General features: G+C 43.6%; 1 protein-coding gene across 1 annotated transcript in view; it reads right to left on the bottom strand.

Annotated features, from left to right (window-relative positions):
• insyn1 (inhibitory synaptic factor 1) overlaps positions 1-17,251 on the bottom strand; it is a 43,480-nt gene extending 26,229 nt beyond the window's left edge. Inside the window, exon 1 of the mRNA XM_084038596.1 lies at positions 16,367-17,251. Coding sequence (XP_083894722.1) covers positions 16,367-16,510 — 144 coding nt within the window. The 5' untranslated portion in view covers positions 16,511-17,251. The remainder of the gene's footprint in view (positions 1-16,366) is intronic.
• Positions 17,252-19,446: the final 2,195 nt, after the last annotated feature.

Here is a 19,446-nt window from a genome sequence, read left to right as displayed (position 1 = left end):
GGCAGGCAGGCAGTCGTGGGCTGAGAAACAGCATGACACTGTGTTTTCCACCATGTATCTCTAATTGCCTGACCACCGACCGCTAAAGTGCGATTCAAATCCAATGCTCAAGTGTTTCTTGAGCTGTTTTCTACTTCCCAACCTGAAAGTCAACCATGCTGGAGTCCCCTGGAGGCGGGGCAAAAGGCACGTCCACCTGTGGCGAGCAGAGGCCACAGTCAACCTTTTATCAATCTGTCACTCAGACGGGGGACAGTCGGAGTGAATTTCAGAGCACGGAGCCCACCCGCCGCCTCTCCTGCAGAATTTGGCTTTAGAACAGTTTCCCAACTGCCAATGTTATGTCCAGGCAATTAGACCGAGGGAGAGGTAATGGTGTCACACTCCTCCAGGTGTCTGGATGGGCCGCATCTGGTCAAGCAGAGGCGAGGCCGTTTGACGAGGGGTGCACTTGTCCAGCAGTCCCGCTAAGCCTTCAAAGCAGCACATTTCTGTGTTTTTGTGCCCGGCATCAATTAGTGGAGCCGGAGGGCTTTGTGTAAGATTTAAATCCACAGCCATGATGTGTGCAAAGGTCACACTTTCTCCTGCTTGTGTCAAAGTAGCGCACTAACCAAATGTTTTGAAACTCCTTGCAAGTCCCTTTTACTGTTTTTCATTCCTCAAGAGACGGGCGACTCCCCTGATGAGCGTTTCTATTTTTCTGCACTTGAATGACAAAAAAAAAAAAAGTAATTGTCAAAATGGTTTATCTTTAGTTATTAAGGTTCTATTCAACACTGTGTCTTAAGTTCTGATACAATCAGGAGGAGCAGCGCTTACTAAGAAATGAAGCTCTGCGAGAATGAGATCCCTTTTTTTGGAAGAATCAAAGTGGGGCATCATAATGGCAACTTAGCCATGGATACAAAGCACTGTGGACTTGCTCCCAAGCAGAAAGAGAGAGTACATTGATCTGAGCAAAGTGGTATGATAAGTAGGGAAATTAGGTTTTCATTTACATAAGAAACGTGTGGAAATATGTCTATAGCTCACAGGCTTGCCAAGCATCCGTAATTCATTCTCCATAAAGAGTTTACGTGTCGCCTACCCAGTCTATTGTGTTCATGTTGTGTTCTGATCATTGAAGCAGCAATATTTTGATAGATAGATAGATAGATAGATAGATAGATAGATAGATAGATAGATAGATAGATAGATAGATAGATACACATTTATTATTTTTTTACCATATAAAAATGAGGTGTTTTATTACAAAACATTTGACTTGAAAATTTGAAAAACTTATGATTTGGTTTATTCTTAAAAACACATTGCAAGTTAGATTAAAATGCTAATCCTCATAACAAAGCAAAACCTTTCAATCAATTTGAGAATGAGAGCAGGATCCAGTCTTTTTATTTTTGATGGTGGGTGGTGGTTCAGATTTGCTGCTTTTATATATATATATATATATATATATATATATATATATTTACGGGACCGGAGACATTACATCGTCTCCGGTCCCGGTTCTACTGGTCGGGTTGTCGCCAGGACGTAGAGCTGCACGTCCATCGATGCGACTCCTGCACCGCCCAGAAAGGGCCGACCCGACGCTCTCATGCCCCTGTGCAGCAGTACCAGGTGGGGGCTCCCATGGGTGCGGGTGGGCGTCGACATCCTCGGTCCATTTCCAGTCACTGACAGTGGGAACCGGTATGTCCCAGTGGCAATGGACTACTTCACCAAGTGGCCAGAGGTGTACGCGGTTCCTGATCAGACCGCCACTACCACTGCTGAGTACCTGACCAACGAGATGTTCTGCCGGTTCGGGGTGCCAGAGGAGCTGCACAGCGACCAAGGCCGGAACTTTGAGTCCCGGGTTTTTGGGGAGGTCTGCCGGCGATTGGGGGTAAAGAAGACTCGCACGACTCCACTACACCCGCAGAGTGACGGTTTGGTGGAACGGTTCAACCGGACTCTGGCGACTCAACTCGCGATCCTGACCAGCCAGCGGCAGCAGGACTGGGACCTGCACCTCCCTATAGTTCTGTGGGCTTACCGGACGGCAGTCCAAGAGTCCACCAAGTGCACCCCGGCAGCTCTTATGTTTGGGCGCGAGCTGCGCACTCCTGTGGACCTGGTCTTCAGTCCTACTCCTGAGCCTGAGGTGGAGGGCGAACCAGGGTTGGACTACTTCTACCATCTCTGCGAACGGCTGCGGGAGGTCCACGAACTGACACGCAAGCCCCTGGCCGATGCTGGGGCCCGTCAGAAGCGGGCCTATGACTCTCGTTGCCGAGGGTCGGACTTTGCTGCAGGAGACCGGGTGTGGGTGTTTAGCCCGGAGCGAAGGAAAGGGTTGTCCCCTAAACTCATGTGCCAGTGGGTGGGGCCGTGCGTGGTATTGGAGAAACTGTCTGACGTGGTGTACCGGGTCCGGATAGTTAAGCGCAACCGGGTTGTGGCCCTTCACCGGGATAGACTGGCCCCTTACCAGCCGTTGGCGCAGGCAGTAGGGGAAGCCTCCACCCTCATTGCAGCTGAGGCCGACCCGGAGGTCCAGCCTCAGACCCTGTTACGTTCTTCTGACCCGACAGGCGCACCTTCCCAGCAGGCTCGCCGGCCAACCCAGTTGCCTCAACACCTGCGGGACTATGTGCTGGATTCTTAGGTTGCTGGGGGCAGCTAACCAGCTAGGGGGGGGCTGTGTAGCACTTTTCGAAAAGTGAGCTATCTCCGTTGTTTCTTCACACGAGCCGATATATATATATATATATATATATATATATATATATATATATATATATATATATATGCAGTGGGTGTCGTTTATTCAGCACTTCTCGTTGCGGTTCCTTGTAAAATGCCTTAAAGTCACAGAAGGATGAAAAACTCTTTTTCCATTTTGTATGCTAATTTTCCATGTAAAACATTTACATTGCAATAAATGCCCCCAAAAGTGCTCTTTAAAAAAATGCTCCTGTGGTTTTAAATCAAAATTCAATTAGAATACTAATTTAGTATTCAAATTGTGTCTTCACTCTATCACCTTTAGCCCTACATCCCATATAAAAACCCATCATTCTCTTAGATTATATTTCTGAATGATGGTCTACCTTCATATGCTGTTTCAACTGAAAAATACAGTATATAAACATTAGGAAAAAAGAGGTTCTCCGGTTGGTGTTCTGTGACTTCAAAGGTATCTGTAGTATTGTTATGTCGGCAGTGCCCTTGTTTTATTTTCTTCCATTTTACATAATTTAGACCTAAAGGTGTACTGAAAGCACAGTTCCCTTTGTGTGCCATTTAGCTACTCGCAGCCCATTTAATATCGCCTCCATTTAGGTCATAGCAGATGTCATTGACTAAATGTAGACCAAAGCTATTTTTGGTTGTTACAAATGACTCTGCAGAACAGTAGTGACACAAGGCAGATGGATCGGATGCTTTTTAAGGGCAAAGGACTCACGAAATTCCAGCCTGAGTTAAAAATAAGAGTTTTAAAATTATATATATATATTAATAAAGAGAACAACCACACAGATGGATGAAGAAAAATAGTTTGTCCTCTTCCGTGAACTCGTCAGCTCCCAGTGCAGATGCAGGAATGACAGGTGTTAAATAGCTAGATCCAGTTTTTCAGTTTTTTTTTTGCATCTGAGACTGACTTGCAGCCATAGAATTTTGGGCTGAACTGCTGACCCTTTGGCTCACGTACTCGGAGAACACTTCCTTGTGCACACAGCTCCAGCTCTGGGCAAAAAAAATAAAAATTGTTGTCTGCAGGCCAAGAGATAAGCTTTCTCTCTATTCTTTTACTCTGTCGCTCATCGGCTCCTCCTCTCCTCCCCATCTCTTTTCATTCTGCCTCCAACTCTTCCTCCTTCTCCACGTCGTCTCATGATTCTCCGTCTCTAAATATTCCCCCCACACATACACACCTCTACAGGCTACGACCCTGTGACGGACATCCAATGCCCTGATGTTGTGCTAACCCTTGTCCTATTTGTTTTGTGCTGACTAAAGCCTCCCCACAAATGCAACAATGGATGACCTGAGTGTCTTCACCCTCACCTGCCTCTGAAAGTCCTGACTGTGGGCAAACCGCTCCATCAAGTTGCCCTCTTTGCCAACGCAAACAGCTGATTCTGGGAGTTACAATTCCAGCCATGACCTTGCTCGCCCCAGTGGAGGTCATCATTGCAGCTCCACCTCTGCTTCATCACTCCCTCCCTCCATCTTCTAATACATGTCAATGGCTCCGAAGCCAGACAAGGACAGCCGTCAAACATTAGGTCAATTAGTGATGCTGTTTGGCTTTTGGCACAGATGCACACAGAATTGGTTATAAAACCTCAAGCTGCAGATTGGGCATGGTGATTTATGTGGTAGTGCCAGGACATTCAGCACTTTGGGGTCATTGCAATCATGATTAAAGGGACGGTTCGCCCCAAAATTATTTTTTTCCCCCTCTTACCTTATTCGTCAGCTTAGGTCAATTTGGTGTGAATTGCCTTTTTTGGCAGCTTCATGTAGGGACTATTCTAATATAGAAATGTAAATGTACTATTTTAATGCTTTGGAAATGTCTTTATATAAATAAGTATTTGATTAGTCAAACTAATCAAGTAAAACTAATGACCGTATAGTAACTTGAATAAAAACCCAGAATCGGTACTGATCTTATCATGTCTGAAAAACAATTCTTAGTATCTCGATCAACCATCTAATCTCCCGTGAATAAACTATGCTCAATTGGTGGGAGTCTGAAAAACTGTGAGTCATAGTTGAATTGAGGACAGTGGAGCAGCTTTACTTGTCAGAATCTTTTTTTCATACGTTCCCTACCACACACAGCATGCAAATATGGATTTTCCATTTGAAGTTAATGTTTTTGTATGTGTGCAGTACTTGCGGCTATACACGTGAGTGTGGATGAAAGTGACCATGCCCTGCATAATGGATTCACTAAAGAAATTACCATTGTTAATGATCAACTACGTAACTATATGGGATGTATTGAATATATTGTATTTTTGTGAGTGATGGAAGCACTACTTGCATGAAGTTGGTCTATCACATGTCTACATTTCATTTTACAATATCAACCAATCATTTCTACAGCTCAAATCCTAAACATAAAAAAAAAAAAAATACAACAATGTAAAGCATGGAAAATCAAATCAACAAGACCTCACATTTGAAATTGGAACCATTAAATCTTTGGCATTTGCGCTTAAAAAATGTAAGAATTAATCAATGTTTGAAATACCTGATTCATTTGCAGCTCTTATTATATTGCATGGAGATATACAATTATATTAAAATAATCTTGATTCTCTTTTTATACCGTTGTTAAAAAATGCCAACTTTGAATTAAAAAAAAAACATCCATTTAATATTGGCTACATTGCATGCCTTTGTGTGGCATCTATTTTTCACATGTATTTCTGCTATTGCAATGTTGGGTAAAGACGATGCAATGATTATGTGATATAGCTCACCAAATAATGTTATTTTTGTCCTCTAATTATTTATGTTTGTGTTGTCAAACAGCTGTGTGGTCATAAACTGGATGGTGGTAAACTAAAGAGGCTAATGGGCTGTTTTTGAGGCCATTGATCAGATCACTCTTATTATAATCATGCAGACAGAAATGGCTTCCCACAGGCCTGCAACCTCTGGTCACTGATGATTGTGTTTAGTGGAGCAAAACAGTGTTTGTCCATTTGACACTATACATATCAATCTCGATAGATCTATCTATCTATAGAGATAGATATAGATAGATGGGTAGTAAAGGTATCAACAATCCATGGAATTCAAATAATATTTAATTCTGCATTTAGCAATGGACTATAATGGATAAGTCAAAATGTTGGAAACATTGCATGGAAACAAAAGACACTCCAGAAGCTTATTAACCTTGGGAATTTGCTAATGCTTGTTCATTAGTAAATTCATCAGTAAATAATTTTTTTTCCAATCTGCTTTTTGCATAATCATAATTAGGATTTTTTCCGTCTCTAATCAGAACCTGCAGCACACGGTCTGCTGCAGCGTGCAGCAACCTGCACTCGCATCCCCAGTTAATATCCCAGTGAATAACAGTGGACCAAAAAGTCTAATTATAATTTTTACCCTCCTAGACCTTGCTGTATCATCTGCTTTGCATAAAAGTCAGAAATCTCTGGCTTCATCGTCTCGGCTGTAAACTGCCAACTGCACAGGTGACTGCGTGGATGACAAAAAGTATTAATCACCCAAACAGTTTGTTGACATGTTCTGTCCCCCGTCTGTTCTTAGCTGTGAGTCTGAATAATTAGCCTGTCCGCTCAGCTGTGCCTCTTTCATGTCGCCTTGCCCTGCGTTAGATGGTGCGTTGTCATGCCGGTGACAATGACAGTGGTGGCAGCCATCCATGCCATGCCACCGGCAAGAGTGTGAGCTGCCAGTGCAGAGCAGTACGGCAGTGAGACAGAGGGAGATTCCAGAAACATGGAGGAGCCATCTTTGAAGATGCTCGATAGGGTTTTATGTTGTGTTTTTTTTTTTTCTTGGACTCAGAGATGGGTAAAGTTGTTGCCCTTTACAGCAATTGTGGAGAAACATTATGATAAAGGTCACGTATAAGTTGAGCAAAAAGTGGCTCATAGTTGGAGACAGTCGTCATCCAATCGGAAGATCGGTAGTTAAATTCCTGGGTCCACAGTAGGGCTGGGTGTCAGTTTGCATACTCTAAAGGCTGTGCCATCCGTGTATGAATATGTGAATGTAGTGTAAAGTGCCTTGAGTGGTCGAAAGGACTGGAAAAGTGCTATAGTGCAGGTCCATTTAGCAAATACTGCCACTGCTGAAGTATAACTCATTATCATGGCCAACGTATACCTGCAGCCTCAACACCTGCCCGCCAACACTTACTGACACGCTGCATGCTGGATAGTCGGCCATCCGCCATGAAACAACAAAAGTCCACTTTGCAAGCTGAAAACGAACTCCCATTCTTCATTCGTGCAACTAACTCACAGCGTGCAAATGATTACCGTAGGCTAACAATATCTATACCAAAAAACATACACCGCTTAAGGATTCATTGTAGTCTCGTCCATTGTGGAATTCAAACATTCGCTTGCATAGTAAGTGAAAAGAAAAATATCTGATTAATTCAATAAGACGGGTCCATGACGCAGATTAACTGTGACACCCTGGGCCAAGCTCACACACTGCTTTGATATTCAGACAGACAGGCTCCTCACAAAGTGAAGTAATTAATGACATTTAAATGTTAAATGGATCTCTTGTCTACTTGGCATTTATTAGGTAGATTAGAAAATGAATCCCAGTCCGAGAATTTAATGTTTTAGCATTTCTACAGTCCAGTTGTGAAGTGCGTTACTTCTGCGTTAGCCAGTTATTCCCTTCAGTAATCTTTGATCTCGCAATCTGAGAAATGTATGCCAACTCTACTGATCCCAGCATTTTTTGCCCGGATTTGCAGTTTGATCTCTTCTTTGCAATATTTTCCAAAATAGAAGAAATGTTGAACAACAAATCTTACTTTTACCAATCCCAAGTCAAATCAAGTTGACTTCAACCTCAACCGACCAATTTACATTCCTGCTTTGCTCTCTTTAAAGTTGTGTTCTAAGGCAGTGCTTACTCTCGGGCTGTGCATCGCCTCTGACAAGCCAAACCAATCAAATTTCAACCAATTTATTTCTGAGCTTCACTACTCAGTAAGGCTGGGTGTCGTTTAACACATTACGATTCCGGTACCAGTCCTGTTTACGTGATACCGATGCCAATAGAATACTTCAGTCGATACCCATCGTGTGAATAAAGAATGCTTGCTGTGATTGGCTGCGAGCTAAACCATGCAAATACAATACTTTAGGTACTAAAGGGATCACTTGCTGGTTTTTCTTTGAATGAAGAACTTGCGACACTACCTAGTAATTGTTTTTTTGTTTTTTTTGGGCATTTTCAACTACTGACTGGGAAGAAACATAATTGTGGTGGTGGTGAAACATCAGCAAGCATATGCGTTTTCTTCAGTCATCATTATTCAAGATCAGGCTTTAATCCAGATTTTATTCATAGTAATTATTTTAATTTCTAAACATCTGTGTAAAGCAGCTGCTTTGATTTGTGCCAGTAAAATAAAACATAAAGGAATAATGTAATTATTCTGAAATGAATTTCATTATATGTATTAAGTTTATGGATCAATGTGCAGGATGCTAGTTGTTCAGTGATTTCTCTGCAGATAAGTACATGCTAAGCATCGTACAATTGCCTCGGCACAAGGATTTTCAGGGGCTAAATTCTGTTGTAGAAAACACAGCGAGACTTTGAAAACGCAGGTATCCATTTCGTCACTTTAAAAGAAAATACTATAACTATCAAATCCCGAAAGACATATTGTTGACATTTCTGCTCGTAATGGTGTTTTATCAGCAATGCAGCTCAGATCATTTAATAAACGTTGAAGGTAGAAAAGATTTTTAATTTGCTGTTTGCTGTCTGGACTCCAACAGAATCAATAAAACAAGTTTAAGTGAAGACAGGACACCCTAGCAGATGTTGTGCCAAAATTTATAGACCTTAAAAAATGAGTTTTCAACGGTAGTGTGTCCTTATTTTGTCCTCTCTCTCTCTGTGAGTTGTTGTTGTTGTTTTTCCAGGACATAAAGAAATGATGTTCGGGGAAATGTGCTTGGTAATAAATGACCAGCGTCTACGCTAATGTGAAACTCTGACAACTTTCTTATAGAATCATTGGTCGTTTGTGTTTTGAGATAATAAGATCTGAACAAATTAACTTGATGGCAATGTAAATGGGTGGCTGAGCCGCATGCTTCATAATCCCCTGAAATGTGTTCTAAAATACATCAACAAAACTGGAATGTTTCAATGTTTTTTTCCTCCCTCATAATGAATGAAAAACTTTAATGTGTCAAACCAGAAGCATCAATTGATTCTACAAGTCGGGCTAAATGTGACTTTAAGTGTATTTCTCTCATGGTAATTTCCCTGTGCTGTGTAATCGTTTTAATTATGACAAATAACTGACAAATGTTATACTAACATTCATTAGACTGCCACAATACACTGAAAAATTACACATATTTTAGTATTTTATAACAAAGAACTTGTGGAAATACTGTAACAAACTTTTGACTGCAAACATGACCTGAGCAACCAAACACCATTCTATCGTTTCGCAACTTTCCCCAAACGCAGAGCAAACCACCAGATGCAATATCAGTTAACCGAGGTGCAAATATCATTAACGTTGAATATTCATAGCACTAAAAAAAACCCACTTGTGAGTTATCAGTGTGCACCTGCTTGACCTTGTGTGTCGGTTGGAGGATGGACACGCTACGCATAAACTCGAAAGGTCAGTGGAAAGAGATGCCTTGTGTAATCTCACTTCAGCTATTTCTGCATGTTAAAACGGAACAATCCAATTTTAAAACTGGGTTGATTTACGATGCATCACAGACTACAGCTAAAAATAAAAGGAAGTACAAAAAAGGAAAAAAAAAAAGCCTCCTGATGTTCCCTCAGTATAACATAGTTCCAAAGATTGGAGCTGGATTAAGCTGCTGCACTGCCGGCCCACGCTGCCCTGAGCACTTTTTACTGGCTATGGAATAGAGGAAAATGGGAGCATCTTCACATTATTAATTTTTATCACTCATTATTCTTCACATGCTTCTGTCTTTCGTTACAAAAATGAGTCTCCACACCTGGTGAAAGAGAGTCAGTTTGACCGCTTAATGGAGAGCAAGCTGTCCCTCCTGCGTACAGTATGCTTTGACACAATAGAATGATGTTGCTATTCTCGGAGGCTGCTTGTGCACTTCGATGGATGCCATTTTTCACACCATTAACTACAGCCCACTGGTTTTATTCACAGCACAGAGATGGGCCAAAACAATCCAAAACACGCCCACGAATGAGCACAATTGCAACAATTGATCTAAGCTGTTCCACCCAGTCTGTCGCAATTCTGTGCAGCAGGAGAAACCATTATCTCCATCCACCCTTCATATCTCTCTCCCTCTGATATTCTCTGTCTTTTCTCCCCTCCCTCTGCCTTTAACTCCCTTTTTCATCCTCTTCAGCTCTATCCTTGCCTCAGGACAAGCGAAAGGGTTCGTGGCAGAATCGCAAAGTCCAAACATGAGTGGCAAAACAAAAAAAAATGCATTGCTTTATCTGGAGCTAGCTCAGCTAGTAAGCATGTTGGTTCATAGAAATCAATGAGCAAGACGAGCGCAATTTCTTGAGTGTTTACCTCGGAGGAAGTCTAAACTAAAGCCCTCATTACAGTCAATGCTGAGTGCAGAGTTCGCGCAGGGAAGCGGAGCTCAAAGGGGCCAGCTAATCCAGTGGGTCTTACAGGCATGATGGGCTAGTCAATATGCTGGGCCTGCATCCTAAATAAGCTGGAGCTCCACAGCAGAGCTAGGTAAAAGAGGCTCAGGGGAATGCTTTTTGTGATGCCGCTTTATTCTCTCCACAGCTCTCAAGGTTAGATGCCGCTAAAGTCTTAACTCGTTGTTTACCACTGCCCCCTCCCTCCTTTTTGTTTTATTCTGCTCTCCTTTCAGTCCTCGGTACTGCTTGCTTTTTGATATGGGGGTCTAGGAATTAATTTCTGATGATGCAAGCTATTCTTGGTAAAAGCTTAAGCTAAATGCAGGAGATGCTTAATTCCCCTTCCTTTCGTTGAACTAGCGATGGGCTATATTTGTATCAGGTTGCATGTGAGTCAATGGGGGTCACCACCATTGTGGTTTTTGTGCTAGCAAACATGAGTACGAGCTCCCAATCCATTTAAAATCAGCTCAACCGAGAGATGATCCGACGTTTCCACTTCAAATCCCGAAGCAGTATTTCATCAGTCTTGAGAATAATTGAGCCTCTGATTCATTCCAAGAATGGACAAATGTATTTGGAGCACAGCTCAAGGCAGCAACACAGGTGTGGAGATGGCAGGGCGTTTTATGTTCAGCAAACGGATAGATGAGGCTCGAGGTACCTTGTTCTTGTTGTTTTTTCCCGAGCAAAGTGAACTCCGCTCGAGGCGCGTCACCAAGTTTAATTTAGGAATTTAATTTCCACACACAAAGGAGGTCAGACAAGGAGGAACAAATTGACAGACACAGCAGGCGGGTACTTGTCATTTCTTCCAAATGGCTTTTAATGAGTAGAAACCCTTTGGCCCAGGTATGTCGGGTTGAAGAGCGCTTTCCTGTTTGACTGGTTAAGTTTTCAGCGAGTGGTGTTGGCCTGCCGGTTGACATGGCTACAGGTCTGAGGCTGGAGCCAAAGCCGGCCTCAATCTGAAGTAAATCAACTCTCTGGTGGAGAACAGATTGGCCATTCCTCAGTGGCAATCGTTGGGCTGTGGTCAACTGGGCAGTAAACCCACGGCACCGGCGGCCAAATGAGAATGGTTGCTTTGCGGGAAACGGTCCACGAGAACACAGCTTTGTGACCGATTGTAATTTCTGATTGTAGACTTCCATTTGGACAAGCAATTAGAACCACAATCTCATGCCAATATTATATATTAGGCCACACTTACTCATCATTAATTGTTTAATTTACAATGTAATCACTTTGGTATGCAAATGCTCATTAGAAGCTCTTCTCAGTGAAATGTACTTGTTTTCCTTATACAACCTAATACGACACCTGATATAGTGACTTGCTTGCTGATTTCTTGCTAACATTTTTAAATATTCTATTTAATATTTAATATTCTGCAGTGACCCATTTTCCTCAGATTTCCCAGCACTTTCCCACACCTTTAAACATCCTTTAAAAGTATGCCCTTGTAATAGGTTAAACTATTTAATGGAATGTAGTGTGTTTACCAGCATCTTTTATATTGTTCTACTCTGAATGAAAATGCTAATGATTTCTGGAGTCCCCCTTCATGGTAAAAGTATTCTTGCTCGGCCGTTTTCTTCTTCCCAGCCTGCTCAGCAGCAGCAGCAGCATCAGCGGCAGCAGCATCAGCAGCAGCGGGAAGAAACTCAGATTGAGGAGAGGACTTGGCACCCGCAGAAAAAAAATGGCCCTTCTGGTTTTGGTCTCCCTTGGGCTGCCTCTGGGTTTGGAACAGATTTGGCTCAGTGCTGAACGCAGCAGCTTCAGCGGAGAAGGGACCGTGTCATAACTGCTTTTAGTCTCGATAAGGGGACACCACTGGCTGGCAGACTGGCTGGCTGATCTGGGGCCAGCTGTGTGGCTTCAACAATGCAGGATTTTAGCATGCCATGAAAGAGCACCTCGCGGTAAGCCGCTCTAGATGGAATCATTCACATAGCAGTTTTCTTTTAGCACAAACACCTCGATTTGACAGCCGGGCCAATGAGATCGTGTCGCTGTTATTGGGTGACGAATGTAAATTGAATAGACCTCCCCATTTCTTCAGACTGATTAGAAAAGAGATGCACTTCTGCAGATTTAGTCGTGGGCGAAGCTAATCGAGCACAAAGTTCACCGTTTTTAGTTATTTTCTAAAAACAAGCAAATCCTAAAAGGCTGACAGTTCAGCTGCTACTCACAGGTGATTTTCAAAAGCATTCATGAAATACTTTAAAAAAAATCCATTATTAAGCTATAAAACTGCGTGGTCACCAGTCTCATTAATAAAGCTGTTACTCAGGACCTAAAAAGCTGACATTTGGAGGATGCAGCTTTCACCTGACGCTAGTTGTTTTCCCACTGCCTCCCCACCTCCATCTTCAGGTCTGTAGCAGTCAAAAGAGTGAGCCGGTCTCAAGTCCTGGACTGATAGAGGCCAGTGTCCTAGACTGCTACTAATTGCTCTTTGTCCAACTTCTATTCGCTCCTCTCATTTTGAGCTTTAATTCCACGAGCCCTGATTGCCTCCCTGTGTTCATTTGTCTTGAGCCGTGCACAGAGGCGCAGCGTTGTCTGCTGTCGTATGATTCTGCATAATAACCACATCCACATAATAACAGTCCATCATTCCTGTTTGGTTCCATATGAAGATGTCTAGCTCACTGCCATAAAATCCCCTTCCCCCCCAAGTCCATGCTGCTACATCTTTTGTTTTTTCCTGTTTTTTTTTTTTGCACTTCATTAAATGATTTCCATTTACCAGTCTGTATCTCTCTAACAACCAACATGAGTGCACTCCTACGTTTCCTATGTTGCCCTTTCTTTTTCAGTGAAATTCTGTTTTATCAAAAGGAACCACTCAACATGGGAAATTTCGGAGGTTACTTCTTTTCCCTTGTTTATCCCCAGTCTTCAAAATCCAAGGTTGAAATGATTCCTAAATGAATTATTTCCTCTAGAGTTGCCTCTCCTGCCATTGTTATTATTACAAATGGAGTAGTTTATCAGTATATTACCTTCCAATGTCCTTTCTGTTGATCCTTCTCATTTTGCCTGTCATGAAGCCTGTAATGGGATTCACAAGTAAGACGGGCTGCATTTGACTGTAACAGGCTTTTGAAGGGAGCAATCTTGGGAAACGATGTGTGCTCCGTGTTACATTTCTCTCTGACATGTAAAGGAGATTTATTGGCTGAAGCTGTACTGTAGCACAGACAAGCAGCTGTGACATTAACAACATCTCTCTAATAAAATGGCTTTATCTCTACACATTTCACATAGATCAGTTGAGTATGCTTAATTTAGTGAATGCTTAGTTGTTGGCAGCCTATAGTTTAATGTTTTTATCTACTTGCTTAGGGGGAGGTAACCATATGGCACGGTTGCTAAATGTCTGTTGATTTTAAAACACCTTCAGCGAAAGCTTAATACGTTTTATTACATGTTTGTGTGTGCAAACTGGTCTTTTAAGAGCCAATCAGGGACTTCTTTGTTATGTTATTTGCTGCTATGTTAATTTTGTGGAATAAAATTGGAACCCCTTTTACCCAGTTAGATACAAAACCTGCATTTAAGTATTGAGATGGATAACTGATGTACTAGAAAATTTGACTGAAAAAAGCACGGGCCTCACATAGTACTTAAATGGAAATTTCCTTGCTATTGCTTTTCATTTTAACATTCATTACTGAGCTTCTCTCAGGCTCCCTCAAAACGGCTGTTTGCAGAGTGTTTGCTAAAGTTTTGTCAGAAATAAGCATGCGGAATATGAAACCAGGAATTTTTTTACTTTTCAACTTTCTGGATTTCTAAATGCCAAACACTTGCCACATAGGGAAATGAATGTTATGTTTAATGGGTGTTGTTTGTAGTGATCCAAAGTCTGCATGATAAAAAAGCAAGGCACTTTGAGGTAGAATCAGTGGAGGTGAAGGGTTTTCTTGAATTGGCTCTTCTTGTTATATTCAATATTGAAATATGTATTTGTTTAAAAACTGGTACATTTATAAACAATTCAAGATATGGTGAATAATAATAATGTTAAAGCCGATGAAGACCAGACCAAAATTGACTATAATCTCCTTATAGTAAAATCTATTTAGTTCATTAATATTTAATGTTGTCTGCAGTGCAGTGATAATTGTGATGGGTTAAACATGTTTTAACTCATTTTAAATGTCAGCTTTTGATCAGTTGGAACAATGCCACTGTACATATGTGGTCCTGAGAGAAAACATTGCAACCGTCTTATTTCTGGGCACTACTTCCTCTTGAGTGTCAGCTTTAACTCCTCAGAGCACTGCAGTATCTCTAGTTCCCCAAAGACCCTGTGGGTGAAAATCAGTCATTACTGCTCCTTCATTGACTTATTTATTTCACTACATTCACATGGCAACTCATCATTTATTTATGTGACAGTTGTTATCTATTATGTTGTTCCCTTCATGTGGCCAAGAATAAGAGATTTTATGGAACATTAGGCTTTCCATGCATCTGATGGTGCTACACAGTTTCCGTCTCTTCATCTCCCTTCCGATGCCGTCTGCAATCTCGTAGGTCAGTTAATTGCGGGATATTGATACCAACATTATGACCGCCGCTGCGGCTAATATGATTTCTTAGCCATTTGAATGTGTGGGATTGTACTCTCCCAATAAAAAATGACATTTGAGCCACCATGCAGAGCCCTCTCTAATGGGGTCTGGGATAAGAATGGTAATACGTGTCGAAGCTGGCAGAGGCATAGGCCGTATTTATTTATTTTTTGTTTATAAATAGCTCCAGCCAGCATTATTCCACTTGCCGTTGTCCCATAACCATCAATCACTCTCTCGTGCGCAGGCTGGCTTCTCCTCACCAGAGAGAAAGGTGCACTACGAGCCGTGCCCTTGCACCTCCGAATGTGCAAGTACATAAAGTAGACCGTGGCGAGTGGGACAGAGCTTGGGGAGGGGAGGGGGGAGATCTGTGCAGTGATGGAGTGAGTTATGGCAACTTCACCCTGGCTGTTCAAAAAACCCCTCCTCCTCCTTCAGGTCATTACATGCACTAACATCCACCATTTCGTTTCTTCAACACATTTAGAGACACATGCACGCACGCACTCACTCCCTCTGCATCCCTGATCAGAAGCAGGTGGGAGGCATATCTTATGATGTGCTTAGAGGATGTGGGGTGGGTCAGACACAACTGTTTGCTGGGGTTTCATTTGTCTCTGTCTCACTATCTGCCTTCATCTCTTTCTTTGAAGGAGCTTTGCAGGAAGAGCTTGCGGCTTCGAGGACACTGCAGGGGGAAAGTCCCAAAGAGATGAGGGACGTTTCATACTCGCACACATGAGCAGCTGTACTCTCATAATCAGCCGTCACACACACAGTTGTTTGGTCCATACTTGAGCTGCATGCAAGGGCACACACGCTGATCCTTTTGTTCATAAAGTGGTATTGTCCATGCATACGTGCACGTGAATGTGCGTGTGCACACATCTACCAGTGTTACCATGGCTTTTGCAAAAAATACAGTAGGAATCCAGCTGATCCTTAACAAAATGGTTATATAACTATTGCGGCGCTAAGTCTTGTATCTTATTTAAGCCTGCCTCTTGGTTTTCCTTTCAGCCTGGCTTTGCTGCTTTTCAACAGCCCTTCACATCTGCTGCACCTCCCACAAGATGCCACTGAACACATTTGTAATTGGCGATAAGCAATTGTTTGATTGGAAAAGGAAGACAGCCTTGCTGTGGTTGTAATCAACAATACCCTCCTGCTACAAAACCCCCCAAAAATGTGAGATCGCATCACTTTAAAATCGTAATCAAAATCTCCACGCTGCGAAAAAAATGTTACACTTAATTAAATGCAGCCTACTTGAGAAGCACACCCACCTGGCACCCATATTACCTCCTCGCCTCCGTCTCTTACTCCCCCCTTTCCCCCCTCTCTAAATCCCCTGGAAAGCCTGAAATGTGTAAGTTGATTTTGAGTCTCACCTCCCGGAGTTCCTTGGCCACATCCTTGAGTTCTTTGAGTATGCCGTCCAGCTGGTCGATCACCATCTTCATGTGGCTGCGGATGCGTTCTCTCGGGCTGGGGGTCTCAGAGGTGTCCCGGGCCGGAGCTCTGCTGAGGGACATCCTTTACAGGGCGACGTGGGGCCAGTGGCCAACAGGCTGAGGGCGTGGGGGAGCCGAGTCGGGGTCCATGTCTTTGGCTACAAGGAGCCGCAGTGCTACTGATCCGAACAGGGGCCCCGGCCACGCAGGGAGATCTCAACATCTTAAAAGCACCTGTGCAGCCAAAACACCTTGCCTCGCCCGAACACTCGGCACAGGGTCACACTCTGACATCCATGCCCTCTGGTAGACGCGTCCAAAAATGAAGAGAAAGTGAGCATGGGCAAAGTCAAATGCTGTAAATCCATGGAAAATGAAGAAGCAAAATACATGGGCTAAAACTGGTCTGAAAACTCTTACATAATCGTGTTGAGCCAACTCATCTCGTGTGTCAGTGTGTATGTTTGAAATTGTTCCAGAAGGAGATGCTATTTAAAACGCCTGTCTATACTGGGAATAGACTTTTTCCCTCTTCCACTTGTCCTGTACAACCTTTTTTACTTGTGAAACACAGTGACATAATGGCAGGCTAACATACAAAAGTGAAAGCAGAAAAAGGGTTCAATATTAACCCTTTTATAGAGAAAGCTATCCAATATAGATAGAAAAATAGAACTCCCAGCAGTACCTCATTTTTTTTTTAAATGACAGTGTTCTACATTAGAAGTCCTTCGGTGAGGGCTACTGTCTTTTCACAGAGGACGGATCCTGTTTGGCAAAAGGGGGGTTATTCCTCTGTGCTGTGTGGCTTCTCCCCCTCAAGGAAAAAAAAAAAATCAAAATAAACTTTGCTTCACATCCATTTTCTTTGCAGATGATGACTTAACCATGTTGTCCTTCATTTCTCGTCCATGAAAGGGAGGAAGGTAGGTGTGGGTCTTTTTTCACAGAGCGTCCAATATCCCCCCAAAGCAGGGCTTATTCCAGGTGGCGTGGGATCAGAATGAATTGATTTCCAAGCCAGCGGAACGTGACTTGTGATGAGAATTTGTGGAGGGATAACAAAAAAATCATGGTGCCGATGAGACACAGTTACAAGGGAGCCGCAAGGCGAATGAGCACCTTCCTCTGGAATTTTGGGTGGCAGCTTGTCTTATGCAACAGCGCTCTCCAAGTCCTCTCAAAAAACACTGACCCACAGCAGTCCACAGGGGTGTGCCCAAAAACCAAGGGAGCAGAAACAGAAAAGGATTCTCTTCTCTTCTTCAGTTGTTGCTAAGGGAACCCGGTCTGCCTCCTTGTGCTGTGATTGGATAATTATTTTACTTCTTACCCGTGTAGTGTGTGTTTTTCTCGGTGGACGCTTTTTTTTTTCTCAGAGAGGCAGAGAGCTCAGTGCCATCCAACAGGAAGCGATAAATCCCATGAAAGCTTCCCGGAGCCTCAGAGAACAAGCAGGGGGGAGAGCTTCTCGCCAAATCCGGGGCGATGCCACTGCCACGGGGTGCGCTGGCCAATCACACATGGCACCTGGACAGACGGGAAGAAAACCAAGGACTTATTCTCTCGTGTCTCATCCCTCCCTTCCTTTCTAGTCCTCTCTCTCTCTCTTTCTCTCAATCACAGCAGCGTACCAAAAAGACAACAACAATAGAGTGGAGGAGACTCAGAGATGGGAGAGAATTAACTGCGTTGATGATTTTTTAGCTGCTGTCAGAATGCATCTCTCGCCTCAGCAGCACTTGCCTCACCTCCACACACACGCACACCAGAACACACACCTACTCACCTTTCCTGTGCATCACTTTGCTGTTGCTATGCACAGAGCTCACTGTCCACGCACAACAGGATCATTCAAGCTACACACAACCTGCTGGTTCTATAGCAGTCCCTGTCGAACACACTAACATCTTCTCCTCTCGTCCCCTTGCTGTTCTCTCTTCCTCTCTGTCTCACACACACACTCACACTCTCTCTTCCCCTCACACACACACAGTTCTCTCCCCCTACTTACTGTCTTGACAGAGGGAGAAGCTTCTATCAGCAGGGTTATTTCACTCTGAGGCTGTGGCTCATCAGAGAAGTAGTGGATGAAGCTGTGGAGGAGGAGGCAGGAGGCATGGGATGGGAACGATGAATGGCCCTGATAGCACTCTGAGAAGGGGGAGAGGAGGTCGAAGATGACTAAGAGCCAGAGCGGCGAGGAGTGCTCCTGCTTCCGTTTGCGGTGCCGCCACGGCTGCTACCATCACTCAAATAACTGCTGCCAAAAACACGCTACCCGTCATCCCCCCCCTTCAGTGTTTGCCTGCACCGGGAAACGGCTGAGCTGCTGCGAGAGAGAGGAGCACTGTGATGACAGCCTCTCCTTCTCTGCCTATCTGCCTGTTTTTGCCTCTCTCTCTCTCCCCCCCCACCTTTCTGTCACTCTTGCTCTTTCCCTTCCTCCGTCCCCGTCTCTCTCTCTGGCCCTGCACCCTCACTGTGTCCTCGCTGACTGTCGGATGAAGGGAAGCTGATGCCAGAGTTTATCGTGAGGCTCAGGCTCCTGCCAGCACCACTCGGCTGTTCTGCGCGGCTCTGTGGAGGAGGGGCACGCCGCTTTTTTAAAGGCACAGTGTAAATCGCACAGTCCCCTCCTCTCCTGTCTCCTCCTCTCTGCTGGCGTCCAACGCTCCCTCTCTATCTCCCCCTCACGCCGCCTATCTAGCCTTTGTCACACTTCTATCGAGGGTGTTGTATCTCTCTTAAATCAAGATGAAGTCTTCCTCTGCCTCCGGCCAAGCGGTCTCTGGGGACGGGGTGTCCAAAAATCCCTGGCTGTTACATCATGAATATACAAAGCAGGTTGGTGTTTGATGACCTCATCTGACTGAGAGACAGAAATAGGGAGGGAGGACCAGCATGACTTTTTTCTCCCCCCCACCCCCTCCTCTTCATCAGCATTTCCTTCAGCACAACAGCCCTGCATAACCCCACCAGATGCAATTACTCTGATATGAAATTAGTTTTCTAAA

The sequence above is a fragment of the Eutrigla gurnardus genome (assembly GCF_963514095.1).
Source record: "Eutrigla gurnardus genome assembly, chromosome: 1".
Taxonomy (NCBI): Eukaryota; Metazoa; Chordata; class Actinopteri; order Perciformes; family Triglidae; genus Eutrigla; species Eutrigla gurnardus.
Note: the sequence above shows the minus strand (reverse complement) of the source record. Positions and strands in the feature narration are given on the sequence as shown.